The sequence below is a fragment of the Macrosteles quadrilineatus genome, unplaced genomic scaffold (genome assembly GCF_028750875.1).
Source record: "Macrosteles quadrilineatus isolate MER2022 unplaced genomic scaffold, UCM_ALF_1.0 Scaffold_4__1_contigs__length_99947679, whole genome shotgun sequence".
Taxonomy (NCBI): domain Eukaryota; kingdom Metazoa; phylum Arthropoda; class Insecta; order Hemiptera; family Cicadellidae; genus Macrosteles; species Macrosteles quadrilineatus.
Window position 1 is genome coordinate 90,180,380 of NW_026542597.1, and position 24,128 is coordinate 90,204,507.

General features: G+C 34.6%; 2 protein-coding genes across 2 annotated transcripts; one reads left to right on the forward strand and one right to left on the reverse strand.

Annotated features, from left to right (window-relative positions):
• Positions 1-1,572: 1,572 nt before the first annotated feature.
• LOC128992682 (ATP-binding cassette sub-family F member 2) lies at positions 1,573-13,357 on the reverse strand. Its single transcript, XM_054416383.1, has 14 exons — positions 13,258-13,357; positions 12,552-12,736; positions 11,930-12,136; positions 11,230-11,418; positions 9,584-9,724; positions 9,129-9,255; positions 7,553-7,655; positions 6,924-7,019; positions 6,189-6,368; positions 5,281-5,421; positions 4,362-4,553; positions 3,011-3,214; positions 2,239-2,387; positions 1,573-1,839 (listed from the first exon to the last, which is right to left on the reverse strand). The coding sequence occupies exons 2-13, from the start codon at positions 12,721-12,723 to the stop codon at positions 2,247-2,249; spliced, it is 1,893 nt and encodes a 630-aa protein (XP_054272358.1). The 5' UTR covers positions 12,724-12,736; positions 13,258-13,357; the 3' UTR covers positions 1,573-1,839; positions 2,239-2,246.
• Positions 13,358-14,508: 1,151 nt separating this feature from the next.
• LOC128991576 (ras-related protein Rab-18A-like) lies at positions 14,509-23,518 on the forward strand. The gene is made up of 5 exons (XM_054414588.1): positions 14,509-14,833; positions 16,613-16,730; positions 17,093-17,284; positions 20,573-20,698; positions 21,722-23,518. Exons 1-5 carry the CDS (start codon positions 14,751-14,753, stop codon positions 21,839-21,841), a joined length of 639 nt encoding a protein of 212 aa, XP_054270563.1. The 5' UTR covers positions 14,509-14,750; the 3' UTR covers positions 21,842-23,518.
• Positions 23,519-24,128: the final 610 nt, after the last annotated feature.

The following is a 24,128-nucleotide window of genomic DNA, read 5'->3' on the forward strand; positions in this document are numbered from 1 at the left end:
GGTCATGTGTTTTACATTGAAAACCTAATTCCATCTATTTAAGCATTTTCTGGAATCCTTAAAAAACCTACATCCAAAGTATGTTAATATCAAAGTTCTTTTTCAACATTCTTCTTCAATTTATTTTTCTGAGTTCAAAGTATTAAATAAATGAATTGATAAGCAGGCTAATGTGAAATCTGTTAGATTTTCACTTTCATAAGCCATGGTTTTTAATGAAAGCTATGTAGGCCTACTGGAATTTCTAACAATTTTGGAATGATATCATTTGAATCAATAAAGTGAAATCAATTTTGGTGTTCAGTAAAACCTTAACTAACCAAAATAAAGAGGACGGAGCTTTTTCAATAACCTTTTTTTTTATCAATGGTTGGAACTTAGAGGCTATTAGAGACATATAACAGTAGTTTTTTACAATATTTTAATTGCTGTCGGTGAGATACAAACACATAACCTATTCAAATATTGAATTGTATTTTCTGACCATTATTCTATTACGGTATGAAAGCTGTATTGTAGTCTGCTCCATTATGTTCTGTTGGGCACAGGACCCCATTAATTTTTCAATTGATTTTAATTTTTTTTTTGTTACTTTTAAGTATTGCTTTTGTAAGGAGTTTCACTGTAAGCCTAATGGTTGTCTTGAACTAAGATTAATTCAATCCGTGGTAAAACCACAAAAATGTGATTGGTTCAGAATGTGTTTGATTTTCTTTAACCAAATACATGAAGGAAAAAAGACCAGTTAAGTTCTTGTTTTTTATTCTACAAAATTTGTAAGAACATGAAAGTATTAGTCTATGTTTCAACAAAAAAACATTAAAATAGTATATTTCATCACTAGGACTCTTTTTGACCACAGGTCAAGTTTTACAATCAAGGCGAAGCCGAGGTCGGAATATGAGCAAGGGTTAATAGACACTTTTTGCCTGTGTGGTGAACTATATTTTTCGTCAGATTGCATCATTAATTAACAAACTACGCTAGAAAACAAAATAATTTGTATGTTAAGATAACATCTCAAAACAACTCAATTCCACTAATGTAAATGAGCAGCTGTTTAGTAAGTGATTCAATCATTTCGTCTATTACGATTGTGTTACAGTACATTATACCATCGATATTTCGACCCATCAACAACAATAGGCTAAACCTTACCTAATATATCAATCAATCAATAATTTAGATCGATACAATTGCAACAATCAAAATTTACAACAGCTGATTTTTACTCCCTAGACTTATTTTTAGATCTAGGCTTAAGATGACTTTTACTCCCTAGAGACTAAAAATGCTACTTTAGACCCGCAACAAATGCATTTAAAAAACGGCTGTTTTTGCTGCAAGTATGACGAAAACATATTTTAGATCAAATCCATTGATTTGGCGGGATTTAAACTCAGGACTGGAGTTCCTCGTTAGTTCCACTAGACTGGTTAGCTCCCTAATATACAAAAAACAAAGCCAATGTCACGGATTACTATAACTTGCAGCACATGAAATCTACATTATAAAATTAAATCCTACAGCTTACACTAGGAAACGATGAGGGAAGAAAATAAAACTAATAACTATAAAAAATTTAAATTTAATATTCTCAATTAAAAAATAAATAACAGGACTGGCAGAAGGGTATTTATAACAAGTATAATTCGGTTTTCGACTAAGTTTAATTAAAGAAATGAATACAATATGATGATTGATTGAATCTAATTAAATTAAAACAATATTTCCAATAAAACAGTAACAATTAGTTAGCAGAGTGCTCCAGGAAAACCGAGATATTTTCATTTCCCGACGGACGTCAGGAGGGTCTTTGTGTGCCATGTTGAGTGAGGGCTGAAACAAAACCAACATTTTGAAAACAATAAGCTTCAAATTTCATAAAGTTATTAGTGTTCTAGTTAGTAGTTTTTGGAGCAAAGAACTTTCTTTTATGGAAGAGGCTCGACTTCCAATCCTGCCGATCAAGAATGGTGTTCAGCAATGATGATAACGCTGTAATCTGGCGGTAAAAGACAACCATGGTGTAGGCCTACATTCACCTCCAGGAAAAATATACAACACTCAAGAGACCGTCCAAATAGTAAGGTCTCCAAGCACCAAACGCAGCCAAGCGAGCTAGTTGAAATCCAAACAGAATCGACTGACTGCGTCTAGGCTCATTGGAGACCTTATATTACGGACAACTTTCATACAAAGATTGTAACAAGTACAATAAGTCAAACAATCTCTTACCAAACTCATTATTTCCTTCTCATTGGTGGCTCTTTTTCTTTGCTCGCATTCTTCAAAATCTTCTGCTTCAAATGGTCCTTGTAGTCCAGGATACCGCCTTGCCATTTAGTCACTGTTCCCTTCTCGCATACCCAGATCTCTTCGGCCACCTACAAAAGATAAAACATTAGTGTACATTAATTAAGACTTAGTACCTAATGGTTCTTTTTCGAATCCTAAGAGCCTCAGAAGGAATACCACTTGGTAGAAAAAGACTGTCAATCAATAGATTTGGTTATACATCTTCTAACAGAATAAAAAGTAATGACGGTGAGGCCAAAAATGAAAAAAAGAAGGCTATTAAGTTAAGTATTAAAATAAAGTCAAGTTTCAATTACATAGAAAATGGCGTTTAGAGACCAATTGACCAATTGATGGCACACAAAATTCCAAAAAGTCAAACATAATTTATTCACACCACAGAGAAGTAAAGTAAAGAAGAAAAATTCAATCGTACAATTAAGTGCAGCATGGCAAAGTCCAACAACGCCCCTCTCACCCTAATTTTTCAAAGCTCATGGTGGAACAAGACCCTTTGCAATAAGAATTTCAGCACAGTGTGTGTTGCACAGACTTTTTCTTGCTTGTCACAAGTGTATTTCTGGTACAACATACTAGAACTGAAAGTGCACGGTTGTCCCATAAACGTGTTTTCTCTGTATATAATATCTTTGTGTTCACACTATCAAATTAAAATCAGCACATTGTAATGTTAGGATTGTCCTAAACTCACCTGACTGATAAGTCGGAAGTCGTGACTGACGAGGACCATACCTCCCTCAAACTCTGCGATGGCTTCGGCGAGTGCGTCGATGGTCTCCATGTCCAGATGGTTGGTAGGTTCGTCCAACAACAGCAGGTGTGGGCATTGCCAGGCCAGGTAGGCGAACACAACGCGACAACGCTGGCCATCACTCAGCTGTCTGATAGGGCAGATCTGAAACACAAATTTTGGTGATTAAAATTTCACTAAAATTAGGTTGCGCAGTGAGCTGATCTAGTAGTAGAGTATAGAGCATGGGACTTCAGTCCCTGAGGTAAACTTACTGGGTTTAAATCCTACCAAATCACCAGTGGGTTTTATTTACGTAAGTCCTAAATAGTTAAAAATGTATGTCATCCACAAACCTTTAGCCTCGCCTGTAGGTGAAAAAACTATTCCGGGCTATAGCCTAGGAGAAAGAGTAAGAGTGTACAGTCATTAAAATAAAATTAAAAGGGCATTCGTGTTTTCCATGTTCAAAATTTAAAACTTCAAGGTCAAAACTTACCGTATTGTTAAAATATTAATTCTCATTTAACTAAACTTAGGTGTACACTTAAAATGATTTTATTGGATGGGGCCTTCTGATAACTGGTGAGACTGCTCAAAATTAATAGCCAATACAACATCTTTATCTGGTCTGTCTTGAAAACAATTTCAATAAAAGTAAATATATCAAGTAGAGTTGCAAATATCTTTGACTTTACACACCGTATACTTCATATCTAGAAAGTCTTTAATACACAAAAATATCTGACCAAAGCCAACTACGGTGACGATATCTTGTTTGAACCTTAACGTTTTTTTTAAACAAATATTAAACAGTCAAAACCAATCAATGGATAAAAGCTTAGAAGTGCGCCAGACAATCAAAAGTTGTCAGTTCATCCTGAGCAGTACTTTTTTGTTAGTTTATTCCTTGATTGCGCATTAGTAAAATAATTGGTCATAGCTAAAATGCAGTGCGTTTTGGTCAGAGCAAAGCTACACAGATCATCTCAATCCATTCACTCACATTTAGCTTAAAATATGCAAAATAAGTACAGATAATACATTAAGGAGGTAGGAATGGATAGACAACTAACCTTAGAAAAGAGTTCCAGCTAGTTGAAAGCAAAAATAATATTCACAACAATAAACTTGATATTTAACCCCTACAAGAGGTTTCTTTGAAGAAGATAGTTGTGTATACATTCCTTCTTCCTGAATGTAGGCTATTTTTAAAAACCTAACCTTAAAGTACAGATAATAAACCACTATCAACAGCAAAAACTTTGGCCGTTACCAAACCTTCACATCTATCAACAGCCGAGCACAGTACCTGTTGCCTACCGGTTAGACCGTATCTTCCGATGATCTTCCTCATCTCCTCGCGTTCCTTGACGTCGGGGAAGCTCTTCAACATGTAGTCGAGCGGGGAGATGTCCAAGTCCAGCAGCTCGTGCAGATGTTGGTGATATCTGGCGATCCTCAAGTGGGAGTTCTTACGGATCATTCCCTCAGTGGGGATCAACTGAGGAGAGAATCAGAATGATATTAAATACTTTCTGTCATAGGCCTATCCGAGAATCAAATATTTAGAAACATTAAATGTTAGTTCTGGAAAAAGATACGTGCCTGTTGAGAAGTATTTTAAGATACTGATTTTAACCATTGACTTCAGACACTGCTACAATATAACCCTGCTAATGCAACACATTTTATAATCCAGCAATGGCAATGTTCTTGGGTAGGCTATATTAATACCGAATGTAACTTCTGATTACATTCGGAAATATTGTTTCAGATTTCAGGCGTTATTAGACAATTGGTTGATGTCCGACAAGGCAAGATTGTAAATATTCTTGCCTATTATCATTATTTTTGTATTTAAACAGTCATCTAACAATGTTACAAAATCAGGTAAAAATTCCGAACGTGCATTTCCCGTTGTGTATGAGAAGGGAAATCCCGTCTCGAAATTTTATGAGAAATAAAAAATCTCGTCTCGTCTCGAACTAAAAATCCAATCTCGTCCATCCCTAGATTTTGCTATACTCGCAGCAACGGGTATTTTTGATGCCACTTGGTAATCAAGCAACTTGGGTAATCCGCCATTGTAATGAACAGAATGTTACAGATTAGAACGTCTAATGTCTTTTTGTGCTGTTGCAAATCTCAACCTGGTTGGGACTATTTATTCATCAGTTACATTTTGTGCTCAGATTTTAAGAGCGAACTTAAAAAAGCAACCAACTTACGTCTCCATACAGAAGTTTCAGAAGCGTACTCTTTCCCGCTCCATTCGGACCCACAAGAGCGAGTCGTGTATCCAAATCAATTCCGAATTCCAAATTCTTGTAAATATACGGACTGTCGTCTGTATAACGGAAGCTGACGTTCTGTAAAAAGACATATATTAGCCTGTAAGCCTAGCCTATTGAATTCAACATCAAGGGACAAAAGAATATTATTTCATTCAATAAATTCAATCAAAAGGTCCTTAACAATCGAATATTTTATAAAATACTCTACTTACATTAACCTTCAAATTTTAAATCCACATTTTTTCAGAGGAAAGCAGGCTTGCCTCAATGGAAAAATATTCTCTGACACAAGAAACGCTACATTTTTCATTATTCACAGAAATTTTAATAGCCTATTTCACTTTCATTGACAGCATTTCCAACCAAAGTAAAATGGTGGCAAGTAGTTCCTCTAACTTCCAGAAATCCAAACCTTCATCTGTTGAACATGCTGTCACGGAAAAATTGAATATTAATTTTTTTAGGACTAGTCTAAAATGTTGTATTTCATGTGCCAGTATGACCTTGTTTGCACTCAGGTAAACCTACTACCAATCCAAAAACTCTAAAAATTTACCCCATGTTTCCACTTTCACTTTACAGTACTTGCATAGTGTTCATAAGCAATCTATTTCAAAAGACCATGTAAACCACTCTTGATCTTTTCATTTTCTTTAGGTTTGTATACTACACACACATTAGTAAAATTTCTAGCAATGGTAATAGCACAACTCTCTCCTATAAGACACGTTCGGCACAATGAATGTGCAAATGAGTATAACCTTTTTTTGTGGTAAATCCTTGAAACAAAGGTGTTTCTAAAAAATAACTTCCCTTTCGCAACGTTCACCCTTGGTGCTTACCTGAACCATGATGACCGGGGGAGGGATGGTACCACAGGAAGGGAAGTGGAACGTCACCGTCTTGTCGTTGGTGACTTTCTCCGTCAGTCCCTGAGCGACCATCTTGGCCAACGTCTTCTCCTTACTCTGAGCCTGTCTTGCAAGCTTGGCGCTTCCGTGACCGAACCGGGCGATGTAGTTCTGCAACCAAACTAAGTTTTAGACTCAAGTGTGGTTTTCTTGATTATAATTCTAGTGTATTGAGCGTAAAATTTAGGGTGTAAACCTAAACAAACAAAAATTATCATATAATGTATGGGAAATAGTTTGTGTGAATCCCATTACATATTGTTGTTTGTATCGTACTGTCATCAGTTCCAAATGCTCAACACCATGACAACGGACGATCAAGGACCAACGTTGGAGGGAATTCATTGAGACCGTAAATTTTTTCTACGGCTGAATTGCATATACTTCTCTAAAACATGAGTTTTTGATAAAGATTATTAGAAATAAGTGAATGTACAAAAACAGTGTTTCCAACTCCGAAATTGACTCATCAGTGACTTACTGAAATTGCAACTTTTCAAACATAGCCTTTTGTTCTTTGTGAATTAACGACATTGACCTTTTTAGGTTTTTGGTAGGGGAAAACATATGTTTACACCAAACCTATTTCTATCAAATAACACACTGTTGCACAGGAGGTATTAAAACCAAGGCATCTGAAAGTCCTTGTGTTGCATTCTGTATTACCTTCATATGGGCGATCTGGTCCTGCTCCCAGTTGTACTGTTTCATCTGGTTCTCGAGCAGTTCAAGTCTGGTACGCACAAAGGCATCGTAGTTACCCTGAAACACAAATAGATAAAAAAATGTATACTTTATATAAAATAATATATAAAAATATTTTTTCTAACTTAGTTTATTAAATACTGTTAGAAAAATATAGTTCATCACACAGACAAAAGGTGCCTTTACAACCCTCACACATTTTCCAACCTTGAATTTTCCTCGGTCGTTAAACTCAAGTTCGGGTTGAAAAGAGTCACTTTACACCCTAGTGATGACATATACTATTACAGTTTAATCAGCTTGTTCACACAGTGTATAGTCCTCGCCACCCTAACTTGAGGCTGCCCAAGTCCGCACGCCGTCTATCTAGTGCGGCCTTGGGCTGCCTCAAGTTAGGGTGGCGAGGACTATAGACTCCAGTCTGGAGAGCATTAGTCGGTAGTACAGTAACCACTATACTTAACTTGTTTTTAAGATTTTAGCTCACAATAAGACAATAATCGCTACAATTAACATTAGCACTACTTTTAAAATTATAAATACAACTCTACATATACTTAGTTGATCAATAAACATGTAGGCATACTCACAGTATAGTATTTTAGCCTGTTCTTATTTAAATGGACAATATTGGTGCAGACTCCATTCATAAAATCTTGAGAGTGAGATATTATCACCAATATTCTTTTATACCTGAAAACAAAATTGTTTTGTAATTTTGAGCTTCCTCTTTGACCATTGAATTTAGGTATGAATGAGCTGGTTAGATTGTACACAAAGTATGGAATGGGAGTTGTAGGTTATAGAGAGAAGTATACTCAGGGGAAGACTAAGAGGAAGGCGGATACGGTGAAGAGAATTGTAGTGAAAAGATGAGAGTGAGCTATTATCACCAATATTCTTTTATAGCCTACCTGAAAACAAAATTGTTTGTAATTTTGAGCTTCCTCTTTGACCGTTGAATTTAGGTATGAATGAGCTGGTTACATTTTACACAAAGTATGGAGTTGTAGGTTATAGAGAGAAGTATATTCAGGGGAAGACTAAGAGGAAGGCGGATACTGTGGATGGGTACAGAGAATTGTAGTGAAAAGATGAGTGAGATGGAAAATGGTGCAGGGGAACTGTGAATAGGAGAAGATGCCCTGTCTAGGAGGGAAGGGGGCCTATTTGACCTTATCTAGGAAGGAGGAGGGCCTATTTGACCCTATCTAAGAGCTTATTTGACTTTATCTGGGAAGGAAAATTGCCTATTTGACCTTCTAAGAGAGAAGAGGGGCTATTTGGCTTTATCTAGGAAGGAAGAGGGCTTATTTGACCTTATCTAGGAGGGAAGAAGTCTACTTTATGCCTAGAACATGTAAAATAACTGGAAAACAGAAGAAGAATTTGTCCATGTATTTAGTATGCCTATAAAAAGTAAATTTAAACTTGTATCTAACAAATTCAACAATACTAGCCTATCATAGCTCAAACTATGTAGTCACTTTCAGAGGCTTTAGACAACACTTGATCTAATACCGTCATAACAAAATATTACAAATTCTTCAGTAACAACATCTCGATTGAACCTTGGATCCTGTATGCCTTTTGGGGTTTTAATGTGTTCTTAGCCAACATTGGATGGTTTGGTGGAATTTCACCTTTGCCTTCTCACCCTTACATTGATTTAAAACTGAGGTGTGAATAGGATAGTCAGAAATAGGATAATCAGAAAATGTCACTAACCTTTACATAACAACAAGTGTTGCAGAAAATCTACTAAGTAACATTCATAAACCTCTGAAATACCTCTTTTAGGGGCTAGTGCAATATTTAAAAAATATAACTGGAAGCAGCGTCTTCCCGGATGTTGTACAACCCGCATCAAATCCAAAATTAGTTGCTTGTTCGAAAATCATTGTGGTACAGTAGCCTACAGAACTTAAACTTCATATGTAGTTTAAAGATTCCGTCTTTGAGTAGGGTAATACCATAGATAAAACATACTCCCTTAGTAGATTAGTCATCCTAATGGAACAGCTGAAGCCAATTTTATTGTTAGTTCTGTACGTCCAACTATAGAGGTTATGTTTTGTTAAAAACAAGCATCAAAATTTACAATGGGATGAGGAGTCTACTTGTGTTGCTTAGTCTATGGTAATACTAATGGTTGCCTAAGCTTACGTTTTGAGTTCTTCCTCAAGCCACACGCAGGCGTCCAGATCGAGATGGTTGGTAGGTTCATCGAGCAGTAACAGATGAGGCTTAACGTACAATGCCCTGGCCAGTGCAATCCTCATCCGCCAACCTCCTGTGTACCAAAGCAAGCATGTCAGTAAAGTTACAGCACGATGTTTTACAATAGTGATACCAATATCTGAATATAGTAAATTTAAAGGTGTTTAAGTTACTAAAATGACAATAATTGATATTTTACTGAATGGAAACAAAGATAAAAACATTCTCAAACGTGAAAGGAAAACTCTATTGTAAATGTCCTCCTGGAAAAATCTAGGTGGTTCATCCGATTTTACATTTAAAAAACCAACAAAATGTATTCTTAAGTATCTAGTCATTTGTTTATGCATTCCAGACCAAAACATAGTTGTTATGAAACACTAACTAAATCATGCACCCACCCGAAAAGTCCTTGGTCTTCTTCTGCTGCATCTCCTTAGTGAAGCCGAGACCGTGCAGGATGTACGCGGCGCGAGCCTCTGCCGTGTCTGCGTTCATGTCATCCAAACGCTCATACACGTCCATCAGCTGCTCCTGGGCATCTAGAAAGCAAGACGAGGCTTTACATAACGGTATACACTTAGTAGCTCCAGTATCTGTAGATCTATTCTTTTTAATTACCTTCCACAATGAATCTATAAAATATTCAAAGTTATCTTGATTAAAATTATTTTTTGTTACAAGAAAATTTACAAATTAAACAATTTTCAACGGTTTTAAATAATTTTTACAGCATTCTTTAGATCACATCACCATAAATCATTGTGTAGGAGAAACATTTAATTTTGACTGTGTAGTGCACTCAGTAAGAGGCTCATTTGACCATATTCTATTATTGGATAAGGCGACTATGTAATTCATTAAGTCAATGCTTAGGCTACAATAATTGAAAAATGTATCAATCTTATAAAACTTGTTCACGAATGAGTCACAATATCATTGACATGGCTTCAAAATATTACATACAGTAGACTCCCTCTTATCCGGACTTCTCGGGACTGTATATAATTCCATATCATATTCCATATCATTGTTGTTGAGCAATCAATAATGCTTTAAAGAGTCCTTATTATTTTTATTTTATTTATTTACTATTATTATTAGCCTATTATTAATATTATTATTTTTTTTTTTTGCTGTAGTAGAATTATATACAGGACAAAGCCTATATCCTGTCCTGATACAGACCAGACTGGTATTTCGTCATGTAGTTTGAGCTTAGTTTTAAGAATTGACAGATATTTTTTCTTTTTGTAAAAATGAATGAAATGAAATGCTTTAGTTAGTTTACAGTATTACTATTACATTTTTAAAGTTTGAATAATTGTAATTAGTTATATCAAATATATCAGTGTAGTATTAGTTTTATAAATATTGACAAAACTCCTATCTATGTACATTGTACTCCAAAAGATGTTATGAGTTAATAAATAATTTGAATTTGAATTTGGACAGAGGCCAGTACAGAAAACGGGTTTTCCGTTTAAACCGATGTCTCCAGAAACTGGTTTCAACGGACCATTTAAATGCATACTGTATACAGTATTTTACTTAAATTTAGGAGAGCATCGTATTTAGAGACATGATAACTGGTCTCAAATCTTTCCCACGAAAACAGTCGTTTCAGTACCGCCCACTTCCTGCCGATCTGGTCCGGTTAAACCGATGTGCTGATAAAAATTGTCCGGTTAAAGAGATGTCATTTCCACCGAGTGTAGTCCAGTTAAAAGGTGTCCGGATAAGAGGGAGTCTACTACCTCATATTAAACAAACCTTAGATCTACTCATGTCTTCTGTAAAAATAATTCTTTACGCATTGTTGAACCTAGGAAACAACTAATTTCTAACATATATTTTGTAGAGACCAAGCTGGTTTAATGGTATAGAGCGCAGGTCTTCAGTCCCGAAGGCCCTGGGTTAAAATCCCGTTAATCACTAGTGAATTTATCCAAGTGGTAATACCGTGACCCTTAGTAGAACCAGCATGAAGCAATGTGGACCACAATTCCAGGCTAAAAAAAATATATATATTTTCAACTGCACCTACCATCGTCATCGCAAGCAATCAATTCCTCTGCAAGTTTCTCTAGCCGAACTCTCTCCTGGTCTACTTCCATGACACACTGCAAGGCAGATTTGTCCGAAGCAGGCATCTCTCTCGTCAGATGGAATATGTCAATATGATCGGGAATAGGAACTTCTCGGTTGCCCAAAACTGATAGTAGTGTTGATTTACCTAAAAACATCAATTGGCATTGAATCAAATTCCGTAAATATGTGAAATAGGCTACATAATAATTTTAAACTAACCTCCAAAGACCATGTGACTAAATATAAGTTGTGCAACAGTATGTGAACAAGCATGGAAAGTGATAGATTATTGTAACTAAAAAAACTACCCCCTTAAACAACCTTGCATTAACCAGATCAATAATTAACCATTAATCAGATTATCTGCCCACGATCGTAAAATATTACAGCTTGAGTTTGTTTTAACCGATCTTGCTTTGAGAGCAGTTCAGTTTAACCACAGCTTTCTAGGAATCTTGGCATTTCCACTCCCACTTTGGGCGATGGGAACCAAATGCTTATCTCCACAGCATGTGATTAAAAATAAGATCTATTGTATTCATCCCAAAAAATTATTTATCTGAAAACAGGTGCTATTTTTGTAATCAACATAGGTGATGTAATTACGTATCTTCTAGCCTTATGGGTAAACTTGAGAATACTTATTAAATACTCACCACTGCCATTCAGACCAATCAGACCATATCGTCGACCACAGTTCAATTCTAGCAAGGTATCCTGGAGCAATTCACAGCCATGAAACGTTATCGAGAAAGTATCAATCTTGATATCTCTTGACCGAGGATGTACTGCCAAACTCCCCGTACAAGAGCGAGCTTCAGCGTTCAATCTTGCATCAGCTTCCAATTTTTGACAGAGAGCCTCTGAAAATTATAAAATGATAAAAAATTAGTACCTTAGGTAGAACTTCATTGGTGATGCTTCTAATGAATCGTAGCCTATATTGTTTTTTTGGTGATTCACTACCACTTAAGTTAATTTACTACCACTAATAGTGTAGGTAGGTTAGGATTTCCCAAAAATGGCCAGAACAATTTTGATAAAAATTTAGTAGGTAGGCCTGTGTTATAACTTAGTCCTTTAAATTCTGAAACAAATTGTACAAATCCCATTTCTGTATTTTTACTCTCACCACTTACACATGATAAAGGTTGTTGGCAAACTTATGGGAGAAAGTATGTGTCAGAATGCTGATACCGTTTATTTATGTATAAATTAAGTATTTAGGTACAAAGATATAAATCTAGTTGAGAAGGCTAAATTAATAAGGGCGCCTACCTTCTGCACTTATTTCAACAGATCCATTTTCTTGAGTTCCGTTGACCTCGCTGGGACTTGTTTCCCTATCACCGTTTTCGGCTTTAGTGCCAACAGGTTTCTTCCCACTTTGGCGGGCCTTTGCTGCATCTTTCTTCTTTTGAGCTTGTTTTTTCTTGGCGTCAGAAGGCATGATTATGATTCAACTGGAAAAGATGTGTGTGAAACTTAAAATATAGGCTAAACTTACAATAGCTAAATATAATCAGCCTAAGTTAACTTATTATACCATACATGTAATCATTTTTTATAATCAAGTTTTTTGTGCTCCCCTAGCCCAAATGAATTAAATCATACTGGCTTACTCAATTACTTGGGCTATAAGTTAAGTTATACACTTAGAAAATTTAGGTTATCCCACCCTTATTACATTTATTTTGCAAAATACCTAATGCCAATCTAGAACCATTCTTAATGTAAAGTAGGGTATGGCCTTTTAATAAACCTTTGTTCAATGATATGATATTTTATGTTAAAACTATTAGGGCCTACAGGGATTTATGCGAAACCAATATTGACCAAAAAAGGGATCAACTACCTTTGTTCTGTAGACGTGCAAATTTGATATTATTTAAGTTAATTGGGGAAAACATAATGAAAAATACTTCCAATAATTAACCTATAACTTAAATCGAACCAAAATTATCCACAACTTGACAATACATACCAAAAATTTATAAGAAAATAAAATTTTCACGTGCAGAAATATGCTGGATGGGTTTTCAGGCTCCGCTCCAGCCGCAAAGGCTTTCAAATTGGCCATTCGATCGGCTCCACTGAGCTAAAATTATAACTGGAGGTAGCACTGCCATGGCAGAAGTCTGTCAAAAGCGAGTCGCTGATTTTGTTAGGTTGGTATAGCAGTAAGTTTTATTACCATAGCAATAACATGGCTTCTTATAACTAGGTTGGTATAGCAGTGAGTATTTTTGTCATACTTGAATACTTTTAATACTTTAATAATTTTCTTTGAAATGGCGAACATACAAAGTAGGTATTTTAAGCCAAGTATAATAATAGTTATAGCAATAATATGGCTTCTTATGGACACCCACCTCACGCAAACATGGCGGCTGGCGACACGCATCTTTGACATTCAGTGCTACCTCCAGTTAGAATTATAGCTCAGTGATCGGCTCGACATTTAAACATTTAGACTTTTTTAGCCTTTGACTTTAGTTATGAAAACATAATCTTAAATGTATAACCCATTCAAAAATTTAAACTTAGGCTATATTTAAAATTCCAAAGGTTTGATTTTAACATAATACCAGACCTTAAAAGTCCACCTATTTCTTTAAATTTATATTTGTACTACGAACATTTATTTTTGTTTGACCCTTCACAATCTTTTTTTTATCAAGTTTTTTGTGCTCCCCTGGCCCAATTGAATTTAATCATACTCCAAATCTATATTGAAACATGTGACCGTGTCTGGTCATTCAAAGAACTATGATTTTTATTTCCTGTATATTTAAGATATTTCATTAATTAAATATAAAACTCGTTAAATATGCTGTTATGAAACTTTTACTCTGTATAGTATTTGTTTATAGAATTCTAAAGTAATAGCTCCAAATCAAAGAGCATCGAATAAATTGTAATTCCTACAGCACCAACGAGCACATAATAGTGCTCGTTTAGTACTTCGTCGTACCATAGATAAAACATACTCCTTGAGGAGTATGTTTTATCTATGGTTGTCACTGAGCTATAGCTCAGTGATGGTTGTGGTTGTACTGTAAAAAAGATTGCAATCGCGTCCATAGAGAACCTAGTTCTTGCGCAAACATCGCCTTGTCTGTTGGTCTTTGGTCTGTCTCTTCTTCGTTGGTCTACTGCTGGTGCTGATGGTGCTGATATGCTGAAGCAGACGTAAAAGAGAAAGACGCAATACTAATACGACAGCCGATAAAACAAATTGTCAAATGTCATCATCCATTCATGTCATTGTCAATCTTATTTGCAGCAAACAGTTGTGCTCAGTGATAAAACCTTAAAAGACCTATTGCAAATTGCAAATAACTAAAAAGAAAATATTATAGCTAAATATAGCAGCCAAGTTTTTGTATCGTATGTTTTATTTATTCCATAAAAAGATTTGAAACCATTTTGTAAGTTCTGTGTTTACAAATAACATTGTACTAGTCCAACGTTAAAATGTCATCTTTTAAACTAGAAGAGGATGTGCTTACTACTCTAAAACTTCTTATCATTGGTGAAAGTGGTGTTGGCAAGTCAAGGTAAGTAATTTTTACAAATAGGTGTATTTCAGGAATAAAGAACTGTATCAAGCATACGCCTATTAGGCTACTGGTTTATACAGTCCATTGTCAACTTAGGCTAACACTCTAGGTTCATATCCTGTTTAGGTAAGTATTTGGGTGACTAGGCTATGGTTCCATATATTGTACTGAGCCCACCTTCTTATTGGGTTGTTGGTTATTAGGCCTACCTTGTCAAAGTAACTTAGGCTAGGCCTAGTTTGGTTAGCTAACCTTCCTACTGCTGTCACTTATTGGAGGATGCATCTTAATTTATAGAATTGACCAGATATGGGTCCTTCTCCATCCTTGTCATTTACCATTTAAGTTACCGTCTGAAGTCCTTGCCACTATCCAAGGAATAGGAGAGTCGTCATCTTCTTCAAGTTTCTTCACTCCTTGGCAGTAGAGTGATTTTTGTTATGTTTATCGTAGGCTTTGTGTAGTTGTGTGTTAGGCTACCTAAGTTTCGATGTTGAAAGTTGTGTTCTTTTATGAATTCAGAGAACGGTCAAATATGCACCGTACTGTTTTAATTTACTGTTGTCGTTTGGGGATTTGAGATGTTCTGGAAGTAGGTTGAAGAAACGTGGCCCTGTATGTAGTGGAGTGTTGCTGGATTTTGGTAATCTTCAATTTTGTTTAGAGTAGGTACCGGTAGGCTCTAAGGTCCCTGAATAGCTGAATGAAATCACCTTCCTCCTTCTTTGCCTGAGACCAGTTTGCACTGGATAGGGTGTGTCCATATAATTTTTAAATACATTTAAATTTATTTTGTTTTATATTGTTCCGATTCTAAAAGGAGGTGATCCATCAAAAGTCGAGAACTATAGACCTATCACCATCCTTTTATCAGTGGAGAAGGTGTTTGAAATATTAGTGCTCTCTCCCCTTAAACCCTTTCTAAACCTGCTAATAAGTCCCAGTCAACATGGTTTTACCTCCTCTAGATCAACCGTAACCAACCTGATGATATTCGAGGAAAGCATGTCATCTGCTAGGCCTTTAGGATCAGGTAAACAGCTTGATGTTGCCTTTATTGATTTTGACAAGGCATTTGACAAAGTTGACCACTCCATCCATCGCAAATCCTTCTTTTGCTGCCGTAGGATTTTGAGGCAGGCAGGTGCATGGCCCAAAGCTGTAGACCATACAAGACGTGGTTATTGAACAAGGCATAGACTAACATTTCACTATAGTTCGGTCGCTTAGAAAGCGACCTGCGCGCTAATTCTAACCATTGCTAGAGGAGGTCGCTTTCTAAGCGACCGAACTATACCAGGTAGGATTTGGGGACCAGTTTGGTGAATTTCTGGAGCAGGAAGGCGACCCTCGCTAATCTCTTGCAGATGTTATCAATGTGGTCTCCCCAGGTTAACTTAGAATCTAGAATAAATCCAAGCAGTGACACATTTCTCAACACCTGCTCCAGCGATGGTTTCAGGGAGCAGATCAGTTTCTGTGTCTTTTCTTCATTAAGTTTCAGCCTATTTTGACTGAAACACTCTCTAGCAGTCGCAAACAAGAGTTCCGTTCTGAATCTTCCGCTGCTGAGCTCTTCCTTGCTAATCACAACTTAGCCTATTTCCGACACAACATACTAGGGCTGAATACAAACGGTTGTCCCATAAGCGTGTTTCCTCTGTAATTTACTTCTCTGTGCACTAACACAGCATATTAAATTATTTTTATGTTCGTTCCTATTGTAAAGTAGGTATAAACATTTAAATAAATTTATGATTTTTTAATTTGTTTTAGTCTACTACTGCGGTTTATAGAAGATAGATTCGACCCTGATCAATCAACAACGATTGGTGTCGATTTCAAAACTACAAAATTAACTATTGATGGAAACACAGTTAAATTAGCTATTTGGGTAAGTGGGTGCACTAGTTATAACCATTGTCTTTATGCACAAATGTGTCTTTCTGTAGTCTTTATTTTTATTTCAGGCAAGTTACATGTGAAACTTATTTGATTTCTCCTTTCTCTAAACATAAAGTTAAAAATGTCTATAACAAGTATTTATTTCTAGTTTAAAATACACCCTACTGTGAACCTGTATTCAAGGAAGCATAATCATCCAAAACATTGAAAAATTATCTTTATCAAAATAAACCTTGTAAAAAAAAGTATATGGACTCATAAATTAAATTTATATGTTTTAATGGTAGTTCACAGTACTGGTATTCTATTATTTTAAGTATCAAAAATTAAATTGGTTTGTTATTCCTTTAGGACACAGCAGGCCAAGAAAGGTTTCGAACGCTTACGCCAAGCTACTACCGCGATGCTCAAGGAGCCATCCTCGTTTACGATGTTACCGACAAAAACACGTTCAATAAGCTGGAGATGTGGCTGAATGAACTGGATACGTATTCGACCAAGAGTAACATCGTCAAAATGTTGGTCGGCAATAAAATTGACAGAGTAAGTTAATCCTATGATTAATATTTATTTGTTTATGAACAGTTATTTTATTTGTTGGCTTAGAACCATTGACATTTAAATTGGTTAAATGGAAATACAAGTAGTTTTTAGGTTGTTAAACTTATTACCTACGTAATTTAAATTGTAAAATTCTCCTAACAATTGTGTAAAAATGTGATTGGGGATAACTTATGGAGTTTTCAAAGCAATTGAACCAAAATTTATATTTTTTCAGTGTGTGTAATCCTTAATAATATTATGATATTATGATTAAAATCATCTTGACGAGTTATTACAGTAGAACCTTGATAACAAGACTCTCATGGGGATTGTAAAATAAGACTTGTTATCAAGGTTGACTTCTTATCGAGGTTTGTGATTAGGTGTAAAATAATTTTAAGGGGATTTGAAAATGACACTTGTTATCAAGGGCGAATTGTTATCGAGGGTCTTCTTATCAAGGTTCCACTGTATTACCGTATTTCACTTTAAGCTAGATTTATATAAAGCTTAAGTTAAATTTATTAAGTTCAGTTTCTTAGAAAAATTATTTATGTACTAAGTTACTCAATCCGGGAAAAAAACACTAGTTGCAAATTGCGAAGAATTTTGCTTTATATATAGGCCTACATATAGGTATAAATATATATTTATTTATTTATATTTAGATACTATTATATTAATTTGTATGATTATTTATATAAAATTTATAAAAGTATTTAAATAGGAATATTAAAAACAAAAAGGAAGAATTCAATGAGTAATTATTATGCGGATAGTTAGTGCCATGTTTCAAAACTACAAAAAATTGTTTTTAAACTTCAACTTTCATACATTACGATGGACATGACTAAGCCTCAAAAATGGGAGTTTTTATACGTCAGATATTTAAATCTTCCAAACAATTCATTGATTATTGTTATAATTTCTAATAGACTGCATTTTAATTACCAGCTGATAATATGATCTTTATTCTTTGAATTGTTATTGTTTATGTTAGTTGCTATTCTGTGTAAATGAAATAATACACTTTGTATCTGATTTATCATTTATGACGTTATAAAGAGTTACAAAAATTTAATATTTTTTAAATCTTAGAAAAAAAGAATACAAATGTGTTTCACCATATTGTAAAGTATATATGTATGACAAAAATCAAAATTTAATAGAAACTATGCTCAAACTACAAAAAGTTCAAATGTAGAATCTAAAAAATGAAAGCATTTATTTGGTAAGTATGCAGTTGATTAGGGTATTTACTCAGGGGAGGTACGGAAGAGGCTACGATGACAGCTGTGGGCTTCTTATTAGCTGAGGGAACGCTATTACCGTAACAATACGATTTGTGGACAACGGCTTCGGTGGTCTAGTGGTTAGCGTGCCGGGCCGGCGTGCAAATGTCCCGGGTTCGAATCTCGCTGGTTGCATTAACTTTTTGTCTCAGATTTTTTCATTATCAGCAAGTTTGGTTGGTTTGGTTCGGTTATGACAGTTTAATTTTATTATTAAGTCATTATAAAATTTTAATTGAGCAATTTCTAGTTTTATTTAATAAACATAATTATTTTTACTATTACTAATCTTTTTTATTTATATGATTTAATTATCAGCAAGTTTGGTTAGTTTGGTTAGGTTATGATAGTTTAATTTTATAATTAAAAAATTATAAAATTGAATTTGAGGCATTTATAATTTTATTTTATGAACAGAACTATTTTTGCGAATAGTAAACCTTCATTGACAAAGTGCTCTCTACTACAGCGCTGTTCGCGGAGGAATTTTGAACTAAATGCCTCATTCGTACCTCCCCTAAGTCAGACCCGTTGATTAGTGCTATGTTTTAAAAGTAAATAAAATTAACACAAAAATGAAGACTGACAGTGATGAGTTTGCGGAACCACTGAACTGCCAGTGGAACCATGTGTAGCCCTCTGTGAAAGTGGTTATGTACAATGAAAATTACAATTTGATAGTAGTTACCTATGCTTCAATTACAAAATTCCAAAACTAATATTTGAAAAAAGCAATTGATAAGTATGTGCATAATTAGTAGGGCCTACTATGTTTCAAAACTAAACAAAATTATTTTTAAGCTTCAATTTCCATATATTAATCATCGCTTGGGGCATGATTAAATAAAATAATCTATAGTCGACCTCGACCATAAAGCAATAGTAGGTAGTCCCTGCTTCCTCAGCTTTCCCAGATCATTGTAATATTTCAATATATATTATTAAAAGAATTTGTTGGATTTTTGTGTGCAGCAAATCAACCTCTAAATATTTATTTTCATAGGTATTGGGCATCAATCTAAAGCCCTCTAGATGCGCCTTTTGCGGTTTTGGATGATATATCGTGAAAGCCCTTCGTCCTACAGGCTTTTTACAATTTCAGAGTTTGTGCTGAATTCTGTTGTCATTAATCTGAACTGTTTCAAGTTTACATATTTGTTTACATAAAAACAGATGGCCATAATACAATTTTGTTTACATGCATACAACAATGGGGTTATCTGTAGTTGGTGAGGTTTCAGTGAATTAATGAAAAATATTTTTTTGGTGTTGAAAAATAATTTATTGCTAGTATAAACATTTTTACAATAATTTTACAAATAAAATATTGATGAAAGATTGTTGTCTGCGGGTGAGGATCCAATGACGCTGGCGACATTTCCTTTTTGAAAGGCCATAGCAATCCGTTGAACTAGGTAGCTCCTTGCTTTAAAGTAAAATATTGTAATGCTATTTGTATAAAATGTAAAGAAGAAATTGACTTACGTTGGATTTTGTGGTTTCATTATGTTCAATATGTTTTATTGATGTTTTAGGGAATTTAAGCAAAATATTGTTATGTTTAAAATGTAAAGAAGAGATTTTGTGGTTTCATAGTATGTTTCATTAGCATTTGCAATTTTACTTAGATGCCTCGAAGAGATCGCGAACGCAAAGCAAATAATAGGGATATGAGAAATAATCGTTTTCTCCCTTATCAAGATCAACTATATATCAAATATTCCAGGATTTTGAAGTCAGGAAGTGACACAGGCTGCTAGTTCAACTTAAAACTATTGTTATACAGCCCAACTGGAAACAGCTGTTTTTTGATATATTAGATAAACAGTCAGCTGATAATCTGAGACTATAGGAACACATCCGAGTTATTTCTCAGTGCTGTTAATGTCATTAAACTGTTCTGTATTTGATTTGAAACTGTTAAAAAAAGTAATGAACTAAAATTAAGTACCGGTACACTATCTTGTTTATTGTAAACATTTGTGATCTTTTCCAGAGCAACAGAGAAGTGTCGAGGGAGGACGGTATGAGGTTTGCCAAGAGGCATGCCACGTTGTTCATAGAGTCCAGCGTCAAAACCAAAGACGGAGTCCAGTGTTGTTTTGAAGAACTTGTCCAAAAGGTAATTAATTTTTTTTTTTTTTATTTGAGGCTACCCCTTTTACAGCTTGCTGCGGCAATTGGGATCGATTAGGTTATATTTTCAATCCTCTGTCCTTAATCAACAAAATTCAAGGTTACATTGTACACTAATCCCCAGTGAAGGTTGGTTCATAAGGACTCTGGGACGGAGTCCTCCCATTTTCTAGACAATAGTAATAATAAACATTAATATGATATTTATTCCTGCATGGTTGATAATGGACGCATCGTCAACACAGAAAATCTGTCAAATAAGTGAATGCAGTATATTTAGTGACTCGTATAGGCTATGTTCATCCGCCGGTATTGGAGGTGCTATTTAATTGACTAGCATACTATTGTTTCTCTAGAAGTATTGTTCGGGGATGCTAATGAATTATGAATTCTGTTTCACATATTTATCCAACGTATGAGAGGTATGAGCTAGGTGAGGAGTGATAAACAAAGACACAGTGAAATCCATTTACAGTATGAATAAAACAGTTTATATGAACAAATTTGGCCTAAACCAACGTTTAAATAACTCAAATTTTTATTTTAACCTTCCTTCTGTATCCCCCCAAAAAATGTATGTGTGTCCTCCCACCAACCCACCACTGCTAACCCCCCACCGTAGTAGTAGAGGCAGGAACGGATAGGAATGGGGTTCATTAATTTGTAGTGATTTTTTTTATATTACTCAATGCGCCCAGAGGTGGATACAGTGGGGGGGGGAGCGAAGGGGGCGACTGCCCCTCCCTCTCGAGCATAGCCTACACATATATATATTTTTTTTACTAAGTGCATACATTGCGTAAAATAATTTGTCACATTAACTTTGGACAATGAAATTGTATAAAACTGCCATTTTGGAGACGTAGTTTACAAAAAATTTTTGGGATGTCTCCCCCCTCTTGTGACTGTTCTAGATCCGCCACTGAATGCACCTTGTGTAGCTTTAAAGCCAGGGTGGTCAAAAAGGTATTACTTTTGATTTTATGAATAAATAAACATTTTGTTTCAGATCATCCAAACACCGGGACTTTGGGAGACGAACCCTAGCAACAAGGCCATCTCAGTTACGGGCGGAAGTTCCGAACACGAGCCACAATCTTGTGCGGGATGGAACTGTAATATGGTGTAACATGCGAGTTTTGTAAATTGCATCACAATATTTATTTTTTATGTATATGTGATTTCTAAGGTAGATTGGCCTAAGTGATCTACAGAAAATGGAAATTGAAATTGGCTTTATCAAAATAAGAAGATAATATTGTGTGCACTGTGATTTTTTACTGGTTAAAGGGATCGGCTTGACTAAGAGACTAACTGATAGACATTCATTTCACCTTCTTTCAAAATATTTAGGTATCGCCTAGTTTCAGACACAACAAATTTCAGTAATTACATTTTTTCTAGGTTTTTATACTTTTGGCCGATAAAACAAATTTTTAAAACAGTTTACTGTTAATCAGTGGGCTACGTTTTAATTGGAGTCTATTAAAACACTTATTTCACTACAATATAAAATCAAACTGGGTCCTTTATTTTTAAACCTTATGTGTATTATTTTATTATCACTTACCTACAGGTTAAATTTTGCTCTAAAACTTTACCTGCAATCCAACTGTTTCAAGGTTTTCAAAGCTTATTAAATTTGATTTTGTTTTTTACCCTCCTTTCCCCATTGGAGAGATTAGTGCCTTGTAATAGTAACTAACTGAAACTTGGTGACAAAATATGTTGTATTAAACTATTTTTAATAAGGAATGTGTTTAAGGTTTGAAAAATAAATAAATACATAGTTTGACAAAAATATATTTAATTTTAATGATAAATATATACATACGGTTTTACAGTCCAAACTGATATTTTTTTTACTGATAAATACACAAATTCGTACAGTTAAAAATGTTATGTACATCTAGCATAGGCTATACACAAAGCATAGAGCATGAACGAGGTATTTAAAATACAAAAGTATTTCTAAAGCACAAGGTGTCATCGCAGCCTGATGGTTATCAAAAAGTAAACAAACTTAGTGTGGTTGGTTTCTTGATATTGTCTGTTTGTTGATAGTTACCTTTATTAAAATAGGAACATTTTTTTTTTTAATTACAGATAGCTGAGAAAAAAACACATTACTAACCTCGTTCATGCTTCTATACTTGTAATAAGTTAAATTGCAAAGCTTCACATGAGTTTTTATTTGAATCTTCCAAAATGTATTATGTGCAAATATCTTAATCCATATTGTTTAATCTTATTGATATAATTAAATAACCCTAAGTTTAAGTTAATAACAACCTCTCATACACAATGCCAAATTTCAAGAATACCAAATTATGAAAAAAAAAACAACATTCTAAACTCTGATAGTAGTTTATGATTATTTGCTAAGTTGCAGTACCAGCTTATTTTAAACCTAATTAGGCCTTATTGTACTGAATCAAAAATGTTATGCTATTCATTTTTAAGGCTTGTAGATTGTAAATACAGAATATAACGTGTCTTTGATAATACAAGTATTTTATATTTAACCTCCCAATCTGTATTGTTAAGTTGTAAATCAATATAGTAAATTTTTTTGAAATTTTGAGATTGCTTAACAGAAAAGGGTAATGCTATTTTGTGATCTAGACAAAAATAGTTAATAGGTTGCATATGACAATCTCTTGAAATGTTGCCCAGCGAACTAAACAATTATGAGCGATTAAGGCCACCAGGCCTAAACATTTATACTATTTATACTCTTATCTAAGTTTAAAACCCCGCTGCAGCTAACCTGCAGACTAAGTGAATTTCCATTTGTCTGATTTGATTTTCAATAAAATCTATTTTAATAACATTAGGATTAACGAGTACGTCTAGGTTTGCTGTTACAGGGAGGGTAAAAAAGTGTTTTTTTTTTTTGTAAATCAATAGCTTAGTATAAATTAAATAGATTTGCCAAGTTTGATCAAAATATATCCATAAACAAGCAAATTACAACAGTCTACCATAATAATAACATCTTAACTCTTTTTTGGAATTTTCTCCGTAACCATTGACTGCACAAACTCACTTTAATATACAAAATTCTTTCTTTTTTAAAGCTCTTGATAATGGTTAAGAGAGAAATTGGGAAATCTTATGTTTTGAGGGTAAAAAATTGAAAACCCCCCTATTTTTTCCCCATATTACGTTCCCATGGTCCGATCATGCTGGTTAGCGAACTTGTTAGAATAAACGTAGGTTTACACATTTGTAAACTTGATCAATTTTTATTCAGTTATCGTGCTAATGGACACAATTATATATATGAATTTGAACAGATGGTGTTTTTTGGCCTCTGGGCCAATATCAAAACAAAAAATGAAATCGGCTCAGGCCAGCTCTTACCATGAGTCCAACGGGAATAGCTTGTTCCCTATATGGGAAATTCGCTAAAA